Source organism: Arvicanthis niloticus, chromosome 2 (genome assembly GCF_011762505.2).
Source record: "Arvicanthis niloticus isolate mArvNil1 chromosome 2, mArvNil1.pat.X, whole genome shotgun sequence".
NCBI lineage: Eukaryota > Metazoa > Chordata > Mammalia > Rodentia > Muridae > Arvicanthis > Arvicanthis niloticus.
This window is the reverse complement of record NC_047659.1, coordinates 96,900,240-96,918,299: the sequence shown is the minus strand read 5'-3', so window position 1 is coordinate 96,918,299 and position 18,060 is coordinate 96,900,240. Positions and strand designations below refer to the sequence as shown.

Here is an 18,060-nt window from a genome sequence, read left to right as displayed (position 1 = left end):
TAGCATCATCCCCCACCTACATTTGCAGTGACCTGTTAGCTGGTCTTGGATCTGTCCTTGTCTGCTACATCTGTGTTTCATTGACTCTTCCTGGTTCTACTTCTCAAGGACTACTTTTGTTGCATAAAAACTCTTATGCAACAGGTTTTTGTTTATTTTTATGATGATATTACACCAATGTTTCCTATATTTAAATTAAAAATTTGAGAAATATAGATGAAGCAGCAGGTGACTAAGGGGCAGAGATTTGAATTATTAAAATAGTAGTAGCATTAAGTGCTAAATGTCAACTCTTTTATTTATTTATTTTTGGTTTTTCAAGACAGGGTTTCTCTGTGTAGCCCTGGCTGTCCTGCGACTCACTCTGTAGACCAGGCCTCAAACTCAGAAATCTGCCTGCCTCTGCCTCCCAAGTGCTGGGATTAATGGTGTACGCCACCACTGCCCAGCTAAATGTCAACTCTTAAGATGATAGGATTTGCAGGAAAATATGATTCCTTTAAAACTTATTATCTTCACATATTAACAGTTGTTTTGGTTTTAGTCCATTTAAATAGTGGACTGCCCTTAAGACTTGATTTTTCTATTTTACCTTGAACAGACCTGGGAGAGATGAGAACGACTATCTGTATTGTATAGTACAGTCTTCCTGGTTTGCCATGTGCTTCTGTCACATCTGTAAATAGGAGACTACAAGAGTGCTCCCAGCTGTGTCTACGCCTCTCATTTTCTAGTTGGATCTACAGTAGAACCTATGTAGCTGTGCTGTGTTTGGCAGTACAGTTAGAAGGGTCTGTTTCACTTGCTTTGTGTGAGAACAAACTTAATCTTCTCTCAATCTTAAATTACAGTTAACATAATTTTTAAGGTCCCTGTCTGTATTTATTCACGTATATATTTATTGGGGGAGGAAGGTGAGACAGGGTCTCACTTTAGTTTAGTCCCAGGACTTTCTATGCAGGCCTCAAACTGACAAGAGATCTACCTGCCTCTTTCCCTAGTGCTAGGATTAAAAGCGTGCACCACCATGTCTAGCCAACATAACTTTTTAAAACAAGTGTCTCAGAGCCATCAAGATAAGCAGGTAAAGAAAGGTGCTTAGGGCTGGAGAGATGGCTCAGGGGTTAAAAACACTGACTGCTCTTCCAGAGGTCATGAGTTCAATTCCCAGGAACCACATGGTGGCTCACAACCATCTGTAATTGGATTTGATGCCTTCTTCACATAAAATAAATATTTTTCTGAAAGAAGGAAGGAAGGAAGGAAGGAAGGAAGGAAGGAAGGAAGGAAGGAAGGAAGGGGAAGGGAAGGAAAAGAAAAAGAAAAAGAAAAAGGAAAAGGAAAAAAAAAAAAGAAAAGTGTTTGCCACCAAGTCTGACGACCTGAATTCAATCCCTGGAACCCCTGTGGTGGAAAGAGAGAATCAGCTCCCACTAACTGTCCTCTGGTTTCCACATTCATGCCCTGGTGTAAATTTTATATACCCTCACAAATAATTGGGGTGGAGGGGTAGTCTCATTTCTGTGATAAATTACCTTGACAAAAGCATCTTAAGGCAGAAAGGGCCTATTTTGGCTTACAGTCTAACATGGTGAGGAAGTTACAGGAGCAGGATTAGGAGGCTGCTGGTCATGTCTGTGTGTACTTGGGAAGTGGAGTATCAACAGGAAGTGAAACTGAGCTATAACCTTAAGGCTGTCACCCAAGGATTCACATCCTCCGGCCAGCCTCTACCTCCTGACGCTTCCACAGCCTTCTCAAACAGCTCTCCAGCCAGGTACACAACACAAGCCTGTGGAGGACATTGCAGACTGCAACAGTGAGCTTAAAGTTAGATAGGGTAAGATGGAGTTCAGAAGTACCTTTTTGTAAAATCCTGCTTTAGTACCAAAGTGTAAAATCAAACTTGAGACAATCTTATTTCACCATCTCTAAGTGCAGGTTTAGGAGTTTGTTTAGAGACTATTCCTTGTTATTTATATCTTCATGAAACTTCATAATTTAAAAAAAAAAAAAAAACAGGTACCTATGACTATCTATCATTCCCTAATTCATTACCCTAATAACCAGAAGAAAGTATTTATACCGGCCAATGTATCATTTCCTTGAAAGAAATAACTCAAAGAGATTAATAGCAATAAGAAATTGTAGAGAGTAGACCAGATTATAGAGTTACACTCCAAAATTGACTTACATGACACACTCCCCAAATACCTAACTGCTGGACATTTTACTAGTGTCCCTTTGCTTCTCCAGACCTTTCCTGTTTCCTGGAATAACTATAAGACAGTGTATAAACAGTCATACAGCATAATGTTGTAGTGGCTACAGTAACTGTCTACTATGGAGTAGGGCCCTGTATGGGATGATTTTCTTTGTTTTAGTTGAAAATAGGTTTTGTTTTGGGTTTTTGTTGTTGTTTTTATAAATTATATTCTGAGTACAATTTCTACTCTTAGATCCTCCCCAGATCCCTAGGATGATTTTGTTACATGATGTGAGTTCTGAGACTTGAAGATATTGTTTGACCTCATGAAAAGCTAGCCACGTCAAGAGAGAAATGGGACATATAACTCTTGTTAGAAAGTTAGGATGAATCTTTATTTCAGGGTAAATCTTTATTTTGGGATGAAATAGTGATATCTGTGTAGCTATTAGACACACTTGAAAATTAAAATCTGCTTCTTTGGTAGGTATCTTAGTTTTCCAATCATGTGTGCTGTGCAGTAAAGAGTAATATTTGAAACTTGGTACATCTGTTTATTAGGCTGAATCTTGACATTTGTGTCATCTTGTATGTAAGGTAACATGTCTCTAGTATTATTCCTCCTTTCCAAGAGCATATCAGGAATTGTGGCAGGTCCAGTTTGGTGGGCATACAATGTGCTGGATCATACTCCTGTGAACACTCACATGTCTCCAATCATGAATTTTTCTTTCCTCATAGACAAACTTTCCAGAAATGATGAACAGATATAAACAACTATTGACCTATATTCGGAGTGCAGTCACCAGGAACTATTCTGAAAAGTCCATTAATTCTATCCTTGATTATATCTCCACTTCTAAACAGGTTAGACTTGAGTTTTTCCTCTTGATGCTGTCAATGTGTTACTTTGTACAACAGTAATGGTTCTGTGGGTCTGGGGTGTTGTTGATGTGATGGTTGATTTTCTTTTTGGGATGGTCCCCTGTAGCCCAAGCTGGACTCTTAACTAGCTGTGTGATCAAGGGTACCACTGGCCTCCTGGACCTCCCCTTTTTGCCTCCCAGATAAGTGCCATCATGCCTGCTAAGTCTTCATTTTATTTTAAAGAAAGGCTGATTTGCTAATTACTAATGTGCTTCAAAAGTAATTTTGTTCTATTTTATTGATTCTGGTACTAATTATTATTTAAAGGTAGTAAATCTAAGCTAATCTCTTTAAATAGTATCTTGAAATTCTTAAATATTTCCTGTGAATAACTTGGGCAAAAATTTTTATTTAGTTCAGATTCCATGTGCCTCCTGTTATAGCTCTGTTTTTTGATGAAATTGTGTCTGCATATGAACTTAGGACACTGAGCATGCTAAATAAGCATTCCTATTAAAATTGTACTCGCACGCACACACACACCAGACTTCATTTCACTCATTGGAGTGTTAAATGTGAACATGAGTCACAAGTTGTGATATTTGATTAAAGTCCTTGAGAACTTGTGCTGTGCCAGTCTCAGTAGATGCTCTATAAATGCTTCTATCAAGGATGCATGCTAATAGCTGATAAAGGGAAAGAGGTAAGGGGATTGGTTCTTCTAGAATGTGGTGGCTAACAAAGGTGATGATGATTTTATGGGTTTCATTCATTTTTTTGTTAATGAGATCATTTTTATTTAATTTTTTTTTTTTTTTTTTTTTGAGCTTTGTTACCATCTGGGATTTGAACACAGGATGTTCTTTATATCATTTAGTATCTGTTTTTGTGTTCTTGACTGGTGTTCTCAGAATCAACCTCATCACCCTCCTCGCCCCCAACATGCACACACACACACACACACATACACACAAAACATACTCACACACACACACACACATAAGCTCATCTGTTCTGGGAGCCTTGTCACTTAATGGCAATTGTTCTAGAGCAATTCTCCTGCTCTGTAATGAGTCTGAGGCCAGCCTGGCTGGTGGCATGTGCCATCCTTGGGAACAAGGTGAGTTTGAGGCGAGCCTGGACTGCGTGAGACTGTATCTAAATAAATAACACTAAATTAAGTGGGAAATATTTTCTGTTGCTTGCAAACAAGTATCATAAAAACATTTTGGTACTGTGTTTATAAATGTTATTCCAAAAATGTTAGGGGACAAGAATTGAATAATTTTAAAACATAAAGGTTGTATTCTTCTGTGTGTTATCTGAAATTTATGAAAGAAGAAGCAGATGTTGTGTGGTAGCACTCTAACTCTATCCCATCAGGAATCCTGAGTACATAAGCAGCCTTCCCTGAGAGTCTCAGACTCTCCTGGTCTTCTATCCTGTATGGTACATAGAGAGTTCAGGATCCAGATACCAGAAACAAAGCTACAAATAGAGGAGGGTGAGCAGAGAAACTTAAGATGGTGTAAAACAATGTCACTAATTAATGATTAAACCAACAACAAAAATTACACTAGAAAAAAAATAGGACTATCTTAAGACATGCATGGGATGTGATGGCAAGCTAGACAGCCATAAAGAGTTCCAAGCCAGCCTGACCTACAGAGTAAGACCTTGTCTCACAACAGAAGGCAAAGCCATTTTTCTAGGAAGGGAGCTGTTGTGTATTCTCCTTCTCCCGTTCCCTCTCTCTTCCCCTCTCAGTTGATTAGTGTTTCCTCCATAGAAGATTGTAAGGACTAAGCAAATAAAATATGTGTATATTTACTAAAGGTCCAGCATAGCATTCTGTTGATATAAAATGAGTGGTTATGTTGGGAAGGACAGAGCTGACCATTCTGGCATTAGAATTTATGACCATATAGTTTACATGAGAAGATATATTTCTTGGTTCTACAATACAAGCAAAAATATCTTAGCACTTATAAATGTGATTTCTTAATGTTTTGGACTGCAGAAGACATTGGTAAGAAACAAGTAGTGTATCTTACATGTATTAAAGTTCAAAGATGCACTTTTAGTTTGTTCAAATTAACTTTATTAACAGGTACAAATTTGCTGTTTACAATTATAGAATTCTGATTTTTTATGTCAGATGGATTTACTGCAGGAATTTTATGAAACAACACTGGAAGCTTTGAAAGATGCTAAGAATGATAGACTGTGGTTTAAGACAAACACAAAGGTAACAATTGCGTTTGTTCCTTCTTTTGAAGAATGGGTGGGTGCCTGGAGTGATGTGCCCCAAGTAAATGTACCTCCTCCTAAAGGCTTTTCATCTTAATTAATTTTTTTACAGCTTGGAAAATTATATTTAGAACGAGAAGAATATGGAAAGCTTCAAAAAATTTTACGCCAGTTACATCAGTCTTGTCAGGTAACATTCCCTTACTTTTTCCTTAATATAAACATGAAATAATAGTATTCAACTTATTTAGGAATGTTTGTGTGCAAACATCTATCCCAAAAATAAAATATGAAGAAATAAGTTTTTAAAGGATCATGATTATGAGTTCAAATCCAGCCTTTTCTATATAATGAGGCTTTGCTTAGAGGTTAGGCTGACTTTCTGAGTCATTTGTTAGATCCGTGGCTCTCCTAACACTGTGACTCTTTAATATAGTTCCTCATGTTGTAGTGACCCCAACCATAAAATTATTTTTATTGCTACTTTATAACTGTAATTTTGCTACTGTTATGCATTGTAATGTAAATATTTGATATGCAGAATATTTGATAGCAACTCCTATGAAAAAGTTGTTTGACCCCTAGGGAGTTGTGACCCACAAATTGAGAACCACTGGTCTAAAGGCTGGTTTCAGTTCTTACCCTTTATGGATGAGGTATAGTGAGCAAGTAAGCCCCTTATAATATGTAGTAAATTTGTACTGTCTAGTAATATGCAATGCAGAGTAAGCTTACTTACTTGCTTTGAGAATATGGGGAATAGTTTTATAAATGTAAATAACAAAGACATTTTATATTCTAATATATGACATATCTCTCTGTATATTATTTGTAGCATTATTTTCAGATAAGATCTGGAGTGATAGTATCTATGTCTGCAATTTAATGTAGCTATGTTAAGTGTTGCATATTCTAATATGAGAGACATTATATTGAGACAGATGCATGGTAAGCTGGTTATGATTTATTAGTGGATAACTAACTACAGTTTAAGGTCAAAGACTTTATGAATAATAAATTTGGTTTAGTGTGTATATTTTTTGTTTAATAATATTTATAGCTATATGGCTATACATATAGGCCATACACTATCTAAGACTCACATGTGGAAAGCATTTTCTGGATTGCCATGTAATTTTCCTGACATACATAAGGAAGGCTGAGATGAGAAAATGTAGTGTATTTTATATCCCGGGGTGCATTCAGGAAGTGGGTTTCCATTGAATAGATAGATCTAAAACAGTTGTGAAGGAAGATCATTCATGTACTTCCTAGCTGAAAATATAAAATTGCATTGGTTTTTAAATTACATTTAAGTGGGGACAGGGTATACACACATGTACATGCCACAACATACATGTTGGGGTCAGAGGACAACTTGTAGGAATCACTTCTCTCCTTGACCATGTGGAAGATGGAAGGCTTGACAGCAAGGGTCTTCCAACATCAAATTTTTACTCCATGGGTCTGGGGAGATGGTTCAGTAAGTAGAAACACTTTTGTTACGTGGGTACAAGTTTAGATCCACATGGTACCACCCACTGGTAACAGTCAGCATGGCCGTGCATGCCTGGAACCCCAGTGCTGTGGGTGGAGGCAAAGGATGTTTGGTTGCCGCCAGCCTAACTGAATAATTGGTGAGCTTCAGGTTCCCTGAGAGACCCTGCTTCAAGAGATGAGGCAACCAGTGTTCCCAGCCTATACACAGGAACGCACAAGCAAACTCCTATACAATATACACAAAAGTTTTCTTAATGAATGTCGTTTTCTTTAAAAGAGTATTTTATACACACAAAAACTTTTGGCCCTCTTTCCCCTATCCATGTTCCTTTGGTCACTCTACAATTAGCCATGATGCAGTAATATCTATAATGCATTTTCACACAGATACAAGGTTCCCAAGTTAACTAACGCTAATGAAAATCCTTCAGTTGATCCCTGCATTTTGTCTTGACTAAAATATTTGTTTTCCTAGACTGATGATGGAGAAGATGACCTGAAAAAAGGTACCCAGTTATTAGAAATCTATGCTTTGGAAATTCAGATGTACACAGCACAGAAGAACAACAAGAAGCTTAAAGCACTCTATGAGCAATCACTTCACATCAAGTCTGCCATCCCTCACCCACTGATCATGGGTGTCATTAGAGGCAAGTTTGGATGGAAAGGGTAGGAGGGAAAATCAGGAGTCATTGCATGAGACTGAGTGCTCTAAGGTTGTTTCTGGTTTAAAACTGACAAATGGTAAAGTATGAAAGTCATAAAGGGGTCTGTTAGAAATTAGCATGGTTTTGTAGTAAGGCCACAGTAATAAAGATACCAATTAGGAAAATCACATGATCAGTGTACCTCTCCTGAGTTGTAATGACATAAAGGATTACTTCTTATTCAGTAGAAGCTGTAAAGAATTGCAGTGACATTTGATATACCCTGGAGTTGCCATGTGGAAAATACAGTTAAACCTTGGGGCTAAACTGGGCTACTACCATGCAGGACATACAGTTAAAAGCCAACTCAGTAGCTTTCATTTGGTCTTCATAAATTAATCTTCTGTTTTGTTGTTTACAGAATGTGGTGGTAAGATGCACTTGAGAGAAGGTGAATTTGAAAAGGCACATACTGATTTTTTTGAAGCTTTCAAGAATTATGATGAATCAGGAAGCCCAAGACGAACCACTTGTTTAAAATATTTGGTCTTAGCAAATATGCTAATGAAATCAGGAATAAATCCGTTTGACTCGCAAGAGGTCTGTCTGCTCTCTTCTCTTATTAGCTGTCTGGACAAGAGGTGCTTCTTTAGTATGCACACATAATTTGTTTTTATTTTGTTTTTCTGTTAGGCCAAGCCGTATAAAAATGATCCAGAAATTCTAGCAATGACAAATTTAGTAAGGTAAGATAAATGTTTCCCTAAGGCAAACCTTTTAAAGCAACTCAGAGAGGGGAGGGACAGACAACAGCAGAGAATAGTTGACGTCAGCATCTGTTCTTTTGTATGTTTGTCTGAAAGGCACAAAAGTTTGTGTCAGCTTATCTTTTGGAGCCATTATGCTGTTTCTGTTAGTCACAAACTATATAAAATGTCATCTGGTTTGATGTTTTATTTTATACTGGTTTTTTTGTTTTGTTTTGTTTTAGTTTTTTCCCCTCTTTTCCACTGTACGAGAGTGAATCATTTGCCAAGGTTGGCCTTGAACTTCTAATTCTACTGCCTTGGCCTCTTTCAAGCCTAAACCATCAAGCCCAGCTTGGTTTTCTTTGTTATTTATTTATTTACTTATCTTTTGTTTGTTTTATTAGCTCTGTGTCTGTGTGTGACATATACACCATTTTTAGTTGTCTTTGTCTCAAAACTTTGTTTCTCAATATTAATAGCGCTGCCTACCTTATGTCTAAAATAAATTATGAATTGGCCCAAGATAAATCAAGAATTTTCAGTGGGCTAGAGAGATGGCTAAGAGGTTAAGAGCACTGACTGCTCCTGCAGAGGTCCTTAGTTCAATTCCCAGCAACCGCATGGTGGCTCACAACCATCTGTGATGGGATCTGATGCCCTCTTCTGGTGTGTCTGAAGACAGCGACAGTGCAACTCATATACATCAAAGAAAGAAAGAAAAGAAAGAAAAGAAAGAAAGAAAGAAAGAAAGAAAGAAAGAAAGAAAGAAAGAAAGAAAGAAAGAAAGAAAAATTTTTTAAAAAGAATTTTCAGTAATGAGAGGCATAAAAAGCATACTTTCTCCATGACAAGATAAAAATGACATTAAAACAAGAAACTTAGGGGGAGGCCTGGTAGTGTACACCTTTAATCCCAGCACTCGGGAGGCGGAAGTGGAGGATTTCTGAGTTCAGGGCTAGTCTGGTCTTCACAGTGAGTTGGTCTGCACAGCTAGTCTGACTACACACACAGTAAGACCTTGCCTCAAAGAAAACCCTCAATTTCAGCCCTAAATAAAAATCAAGTTTATGGGAGAAGTTTTGCTATAAATACTTTGCACTGCTACATTAATCAGTATTCTCCCATTGCTTGTGTTTTAAATTATTTAAGTGTTTGTTGAATCAGGTTGATTTTAATTGTAAAAGGGCATTTCTCCAATCATTTTTCAAGAGGTTTAATTCACCTACATTTATTACATTATCGTGAGTTGATTTGACTACAAATTAACATTTAAAATATTTTGTTTATAGCATTGGCTTGCTAAACAGCAATTATAACTAAGGAAATATGAAGTTTTTGATTAGAAATTAATGTTGGAAATAATGAAAGTTTTAATTAGAAGTTAAATGTTATAAATTGGTTAAGTACAATAAAACACATTAAAGAACTGCTTCGTCACACCTTTACAAGGTAATAATTATTCTGTATTTATTACATCTTATTAACCCAGTAAAGGATTTATAGTGGAACTCAAAAATTTATTGTAATGATGCACGTTTTCCCAAGCAAGGCATAAAAATAAAATCTACTTAATGGAAAACTTTCCTATAGTTAAAATATAGGTGTATTCAAATGTAAAATAAAATATGCATGCAATGTTTTCACTACTTGAAGATAGCCTCCTGTTGTTCATTACAGTGCATTGGGGTAGGTAAGAAAGTAATACTTCCTAATTTTATCTTCCTAGTCAGTTGCCAGCAGACTAGAGGAAAATATTTGCTGTTGAAGCACTTGAATCACCTGCCCCTAACATGAAGTTACATTGCGGCCCAACAGATGGAAGCACAGCAGAGGGCGTGCAGAATGGTTGATGATATGCCTTACATATAAAGCACACAGTGGTGCCATATCCAGAAGGTTGGCCTCTTCCTTCTCAGCACCTTCAGCAATCCCATAGTGCCTTACATGGTTGTCTCCAGAGTAGGTGCCAGATCCCTAAGGAGAATTATAGACATAATCAGCCTTTGGCCTTCTGCAACATGGGGCTCCATCACTGTGTCCTCTGTATGTGATCACTTGGCATTTCTGTCACTCGTGTTTCTGCTGTAAAGGTTGATGCGATTTTAAGGCTAGAAAGATTTGAGAACCAATCCTTTTGAAAAGTTTTTGCAGTTGCTGGTAGCTTTCTAGAAGATAAAAATTAGGAAGCTCTATTTTCTGGTTCTTCAAAAAGGATATGCTTTCTTATTTGAAAGCTAAGACCAAGCTCCTTTGTTGAATACTGTGCATGAGACCTGGTTTCTTTCTTTAAGAGCAATTAGGGATCAGAAATGCACAGTTTAATTTGAAAACATTAACTAATAAAACATTTTACTGTCAACTTTGAACATGACTAAGATTTGAGATTCTATTAAATTACTAATATATCTGTATAACATCCCTTCCCCCAAACAGATTCATTACTCTTTCCTTTAGAAAACAAAAAAGCAGTAGGTTTTGGGGGTTATTTATTTGATGCTAGAAATGGATTTTTGGGAAAGGTTATGTGTGTATTATGTATATTTAATTTTGACTTTTTTAATAGAAATGATAAAGCTATGGTTGTTGCTTATTAAAGATTGAGAGGTAGACTCTGGATTATGTTTGATACATTACTTCACATGGGGCAACATTTATCTTTTTTTTTTTACCCATGTTAGTGCCTATCAGAATAATGACATCACTGAATTTGAAAAGATTCTGAAAACAAATCACAGCAACATCATGGATGATCCATTCATAAGAGAACACATTGAAGGTATGTTGTTGGCTGGCTGAGTTCTGTTCCTTTTTTGATGTTGTTAAGTACATGCTTCTTCATGGCGTTACATAGGATAAGTTGCTGTAGCGAAGGACAGAAGCATTTCTAAATGCCACCATGGCATAGGGGACTTTAAGTCATTAGCAGACTTCATATGAACATCAGGTCTGTGCAGAGCATTTGTTTTCCTTTGCCTTTTTATTCTAATATAAATATTGCTGTAATTTGGTTACTGATGCTTAGATTCAAACCTGACTTTAAGGTTTGTCAAAAAGCTATGAAAATATTTTGGGCCCATGGATGGTGTAGTTTCCCTCAAAATGTGAGGTAACATTGGGAAGTTTTCTCAGAGTAAGTAACGCTTAGTAAGTTCTGCTGAATTGCCACAGACATTGCTCTGACGGCTCCTGTGTTCCCAGCTATTAAGAACTATTGAAGGCTGGACAGTGGTGGCTCATGCCTTTCATCCCAGCACTCAGGAGACAGAGGCAGGGGGATTTCATCTACAGAAGGAGTTCCAGAATAGCCAGGACTACACACAGAAAACTTTTGTTTGGGGAAGAAGAAGGGGGGGGGGTGGATTATTAAGAGCACTTAAATGACTATTGAGAGCAATCTACTAAATATTTAAATGCTGAATGCATCAGAAATATTTGAAGAATATGTCAGAAGTAATGCTCTCTTGTTCCCTATTTGCTTTTTTTTTTTAATTTCATTCAATAGGTATTTTTAAAAATACTTTTTATGAGCCTGAAGTAGTATTCTACTTTGTAAACGCAGAAAAATATAAAAGTATTAATCTATGAACGCTAGTCTAGTATTTTTGTTTTAAAGATTGGTGTGTGTGAGGAATCATATATGGCCAGGCATAGTGATGTGTGCCTGTAATGCCATCACTAGGAACTTAGACCCAGGCAGGTACATCTCTGAGTTCCAGGACAACTGGGGCTGCATTGTAAAGGTCGTCTTGGAGAGTTAATGAAAGTGTAAGGTGAAATGCACTAGAGTATAAGAGCCCTAGGACAAGTAACTCAGCTAGTGTGAGTCAGAACTTCTCAAATGGGTTAAAGCTTAAGGAAATAATGCACAATAGGATGTCAAGAAGACAGAAAAATATTTTAGGAGATTTGCAACATAAACATAATCAGGGACCGAGAAACTGGGAGAGAGCGCCTCAGACCATGCTTTCATCACACTCAGATTTTTTAAATCTAAACATCCCGTTCTATACAAAGCAAAATGGTCTGAGAAGGTAAATCGTGTAGTTAATTAACATGGCTGTGCTTACATGATTCATAAAGACCTTTACAGTTACAATGTTCTTCCTTTTTGTCTTTCAGAGCTTTTACGAAACATCAGAACACAAGTCCTCATAAAGTTAATTAAGCCTTACACAAGAATACATATTCCTTTTATTTCTAAGGTATTTGTGAATTTTAGTGTTTATGATTTGTACCTACAATTGCAGCATGCCTGTATTTTTTTTAATGTGACTAACTTGGACATGTTATCTTTTTTTTTTTTTAAGTAGAATACAGTTTTGAATTTCACTGTGGATTTTTGAGACATAGTTTCACATAGCCCAGGATAACTTAATATAGATGTAGAGTGTGGGTGGCTACACATACATTTGTACCCTGTAACTCTGTATAGCTGAGGATGACCTTGAACTCCTAATTTTCTTGCCCCTCTGCCTTCCAAATCCAAAGTTACAGGTTTGAGCCACCATGCCAAGCCAAGGCTTTAAATTTAATAAGAAATTTTTATTGTTATTTAATGTAAATTGCTTTAACAGAAAAGAACTTTGATGTATAAGAGAGAAATTACAAATCACTCAGTTTCTAAGATTCTTTATTCTTAGGCAGAAGAGAATGAAGCATTAATAAAAGTCCAGTCCCAAGCCCTGCAAGTGGAGTAGAAGTATGCCCAAGGCCAGAAGAGGGCTGAGGGCACCATATGGTGCAGAGTGCTGCCCTACAGATAGTCTCCTGTGGCAATAGGTCTGTTTCAATCTTCAGCCAAGCCTGGGAGCATACATCTTTTTGGGGTTTTTTTTGTTTTGTTTTGTTTTGTTTTTGTTTGTTTTTTAAGACAGGGTTTCTCGGTATAGCCCTGGCTGTCCTGGAACTCACTCTGTAGACCAGGCTGGCCTCGTACTCAGAAATCCATCTGCCTCTGCCTCCCAAGTGCTGGGATTAAAGGCGTGCGCCACTACTGTTCAGTTTGGGGGCATACGTCTAATCTCAGCTGTTCAAGAGTCTAAGGTGGGAAGATTAGAAGTTCAAGGCCCACCTTGGCTACAGAGTAAATTTAAGCCAGCCTCACCAACTTACTGAAACCCTATCTTAAACATGACAAGGGATATAGCTCAGTGGTATAGTACATGCACAAGATCCAGTGCCCAGGATCATCAGAAAAAAATTCTCTTCATAGATGGGGTTGTAGCTCTGTAAGAAGGCACTTGCCAAGTGTATGGAGCCCTGAGTTAAATTGCCATTGTAGTAAAGAGGAGGAATAAATGAAGTCTCCTTTATTAATGTTTCCATTCAGTGATATACATTAAAGCCAAATAATTATATAAAATCATGAAGTCTTTTTAAATGTTGATTAGTAGAATTATATAATGAAATATTTTGTCCTAGGAGCTAAACATAGATGTAGCTGATGTGGAAAGCTTGCTGGTGCAGTGCATACTGGATAAGTAAGTACTTTGCAGCTTTTTTTAAATTACTGTATGTCTCATATATGTATATAAGTGCAGATTACTGTGGAGGCTAGAAAAAGGTATTAGATCCCCTAGAGTTGGAGTTACATATGGTTCTGAGCCACTAAAATCAGTATGAGGACTAAACTCAGGTCCTCTGGAAGAGCAGCAAAGTGCTCTTATACACTAGCCGCTCTTTCCAGCTCCCTTGGCAACTTTTTAAAATTGTAAGATGTTGGCTACTGTCTTATTCTGTTGGTGTGATAAAACACCAAGACTAAGGCAACTTAGAAAAAAAGCATTTAATTAGGCTATGGTTTCAGAGAGTAAAGAGTCCTTGATGGTGGAGAAAAGACAAAGCTGAGAGTTCACATTTTGATTGGCAAGTAGGAGGCAGAGGGAGACACATTGGCTCTAGTCTTTTGAAACCTTAAACCCACCCCTGTGACACGCTTCCTAATCCTTCCCAAACAATTCCTCCAACTGGGGACTAAGTATTCAATGTAGGAGCCTGTGGGGACCACTCTCTTTCTGACACCACAGTAATCATAAAGTCTGGACATTGATGGCAAGGATGGCAGAGTAGCTCAATTGTGGACTTATCATAAGGACCACTTGTGGCTGTGATTCTTCTAATAGAAGACAGTGATTCTTTTGTAAATGAATGAACATACTAAACACATGATCTCTGGAAAGATTCTAAGTCATTTTTCAGACAGGTTTCTCATTCTTTGTATAGCTTATGTACAACTAACTGGGCCTGCAACATGGCTTAGCAAGTTAAAGCACTTTCTGCCTAAGCCTGAGAACCTGAAGAAGGAACCAGCTCCCAGAAGTTGTTCTCTTACCTTCAGATATGTGCTGGGCATACACACATCTGTTTGTTAATTTTCTGAATAGTCTGTCTCTGCATTTTCTTCCTTCCTTCCTCCCTTCCTTCCTTCTTTTTTTTTTTTTCTTTTCTTTTCTTTTCTTTCTAAGATACGGTCTCACTGTGTAGCTCTGACTGGCCTGGGATTTACTCTGTAGCCCAGGCTGTCCACCTCTGCCTCTCAAGTGATGGAGTTAGAGATGAGTACCCCCATGTCCAGCCTATAAGGTGTAAGCACCATCTGTCACAAAACAGTTTTGATGTTATTAGTAGCAATTTGCTTTGAAAGTGTGGCTGGTGTCATTACCTTTCGTGATGTAGGTGTCAGTTGGAAAGTGGCAGCTGAGCTGAGATCAGTATCCTAAAAATAGAACAAGACAATAAATGTTACAGCTAACACTAAATTCACTTGTTACAAGTAGGCAAAGCAAGTTTGTGTTTTGTTTTATGTTGGTGTTTTGTTTGGCTGTGCGGGGTGTGTGTGTGTGTGTGTGTGTGTGTGTGTGTGTGTGTGTGTGTGTGTGTGTGTTGGTGATATGTTCTGTGAATGTGCTTAGGAGACCTTGCTTTCTTATTTGGTTCCAGCACAATTCATGGCCGAATTGATCAAGTCAACCAGCTCCTTGAACTGGATCATCAGAAGAGGGGTGGTGCCCGATATACTGCACTAGATAAATGGACCAACCAACTAAATTCTCTGAACCAGGCTGTGGTCAGTAAACTGGCTTAACGGAGAACAAGCTTTGCAGACAAGCTTCAGGCAACAGTGCAGAGATGTGATCCTTGAGGACTGGAAAGGCAAACTCCTGTGGGTTGGTGTGTCCTGAAAGTGATTGGAGTTATGGCAGAAGTGCTTTTTTGATCAACTGGTTTGTGTTTTGCTGCTGCATTTATCCCAAGAAAAACAGCTTTAATCTCCAGAAGAAAACCAAAACACCATGGGATTTATGCTGTGATGACATCTTGCCCTAAACATACAACACCATAGTAATTTGTCATGGGCAACATGACCAGAGAGAAGATTTTTGTCATGATTTTAAATACACTGACACGCTACTGTTGGTTAAATTTAAACATGTTGTACCTGCAGAAATTCTCACAAATAACCTGCAATAACTTGAAATTCATACCCTTTTGAACACTTCCTTTTCTCATGTATAAATGAAAATGTTTGCTGCATTTTGCAAAATGTCAATTCTCCAAAACTGTGTCCGTCTATTTCTGTACTTGCAGCTAGTAAAGGTTAGACGACCCGTACTCTCAGTGGCACACTGTCACCTTAGGGCTCAAGCAGCGAAATAAACAGTGCAGCTCAGAAATTGTAGCTTGGTTCTTGATGTGTTTTTATTACATTTGGGGTTGCTCTTTTGTTTTTAGTATCTTAAATTTTTCAGGTTATTTTGTCTTTAGTTAAGATTTAAAAGCCTGAGAGCAAATAGTTGAAGCTAGTTATTTGCTTCCAGGTTTTTAAAATTAGTGTTTATTGATAAAGTAAGAACTACTTTCTGACAGAGCCCTTACATAGTGCTTGTTTTGACAGTGATACTTTAAAGGATTACAATTCTTTAAAAAAAAAAAAAAAAAAAAAAAAAAAAAAGAATGATAATTTTCTTTTTAAAAGAGTACGTATTAACTCTCAGAATGTCACTTTAAACAAATATGCCAGAACATAGACAGCGAAGTGAATGTTACCTGCATAGTGACCATGCTGAAAGGTTGTTTTCTAATGCCAGCAACAAACCATTGCCCAAAGCCTCTCGGGTTTGCTCTCTGAGAATTAGTCAAAGTTAATTTAGGGGACGCGCTACTAACTTTATGTTTATACATACCTTACTTGAAAAGAGTATTAACAAGCTTGTCTGTCTTTACCCTAATTTGGCCCCCAAATACCAGTTTCAAAAAAAAAAAAAAACTAAATTTAGATAATGTAGAAAGTATGCATCTGGCTTTGAAAGCAATCCCAAAATAATTTTAAAGTATTTTGTGCAGTGGCAGTATAGTTAGGAATGAACTATGGCCTTCGATGGTGACAGAACTCAGCTCATTTGAATGTATTGAGTTTTGGATGTATTTCTTTTTCTTTTTTTTTTTTAAGTTCACATCATATAGTGTCAAAAGAAGGAACTAAGATTAACATAAATGTCCTTGGTTTTTCTATTGCTCATTATTATGTAAACAGTTGAGTGGCAGTGCAGAAGGAATACTGTGTGACTGAAGAGTGGCAACCAAGAATTTTGATCATTAAATCAGATTTTATAAACAGTAGAAAGAGCATGGACTTAAAACAAGGCATGCTTATTTGGTTTTGTCAAAATTTTACGAAAATATGTGATATATATTTATACTAAAACTATATAATCCTTAGATTTAGGAAAGCAGTCAGTTAATGTCTAGCAGAATAAAGCAGTATTAAATACAGATATACATTGAAAATTGTAGAAAACTGAAAGAAGACGAAAGACAAAATGTCAATGGTAGGGAATAAAAAGTTTAAGATATTATAAAAGTATGTGTATTTTCTTCTATTCTACATAAATCATTTGTGAAAAGTGTGTTCACGTTTTTTACAGGAGTGATATTAATTAGGATTTATTTTTCCAATACAATTTGGAGACCCTTTGTTACCCAAATAAAAATGACAAGTTTCTGTGCCTGTATCAGGTGTGTGCATGTGACGATCAGAACTCAAAGGGTCTCAGCAGTGTGTCCCTTCTCGCTCCTAAAGTGCTGGCTCTGTGCTGTCTTCACTTCCCTCAGCGCTGTCTTAGAAGGCAGTGTGCTTGGTACCCTGTGGGAAGCTAGGCCACTGTGTAATGAAGCTGTGACAGGCCCTATTTCCCATGTTAGTCTCACAACATGGCTAACAGTCTAACTCAAGTCAAGGTTTCTGTCTCTTCTTAAGGATATTTCCATGCAGATTTCATGAACAGTTAAAATCTCACTGTTTTGTGTTCATCTCATTTCTGTTTCATTCCTAAACATGGTTGAACTATTCTACACCAGTCTGAGGTATCTACACTAAGGTATATGCAGCAGTCTGGGGTATCCATGGTGGTCTGAAGTGTCTACCCTGCTGTATCTACAGTAGTCTGAGGTGTCTGCAGCACTATGAGAATGCAAGAGCTGGTGTCTGGTTTTGTTTTGCTCTTAAATTAGCATATAAAATTGTTTATTTTTTCTCACATCTCAGTCTAACATAACTTTTTCATGTTGAGGGTATAGCTATTCTAAGCACACATGAATCCCTTCTGATGGAGCTAAAAGCCTGATTTCATGATGGGGAAGCCCCGTTCATGGGCTGCTGGTGGTACAGTATGCTGTTGGTTACCTTAAAGATGTGTTTGTCCCTGGTTGAGAACATCTGTTCTTAGTATTTAAAGGGCCAAAATGGTAGAAGTTTCTTTTTTAATCAGTAAACACTGGTGAATACACAGTATATGGGCACTGCTTAGTAGATGCTTCTGATACAAAGAAGTAACTAACACTT

General features: G+C 37.3%; 1 protein-coding gene across 2 annotated transcripts in view; it reads left to right on the top strand.

The window, feature by feature from the left end:
* The window catches only part of Cops2 (COP9 signalosome subunit 2), a 28,646-nt gene extending 11,567 nt beyond the window's left edge, over window positions 1-17,079 (top strand). Inside the window, exons 4-13 of one of the 2 annotated variants that reach the window (XM_034495023.2) lie at window positions 2,948-3,073; window positions 5,232-5,321; window positions 5,436-5,513; window positions 7,299-7,473; window positions 7,892-8,070; window positions 8,164-8,216; window positions 10,898-10,995; window positions 12,339-12,421; window positions 13,641-13,699; window positions 15,159-17,079. In XM_034495023.2, coding sequence (XP_034350914.1) covers window positions 2,948-3,073; window positions 5,232-5,321; window positions 5,436-5,513; window positions 7,299-7,473; window positions 7,892-8,070; window positions 8,164-8,216; window positions 10,898-10,995; window positions 12,339-12,421; window positions 13,641-13,699; window positions 15,159-15,303 — 1,086 coding nt within the window. In that variant the 3' untranslated portion in view covers window positions 15,304-17,079. Of the gene's footprint in view, window positions 1-2,947; window positions 3,074-5,210; window positions 5,322-5,435; window positions 5,514-7,298; window positions 7,474-7,891; window positions 8,071-8,163; window positions 8,217-10,897; window positions 10,996-12,338; window positions 12,422-13,640; window positions 13,700-15,158 lie in introns of both variants that reach the window. The other variant, XM_034495022.2, reaches the window with a different exon arrangement.
* The last annotated feature ends 981 nt before the right edge of the window (window positions 17,080-18,060 follow it).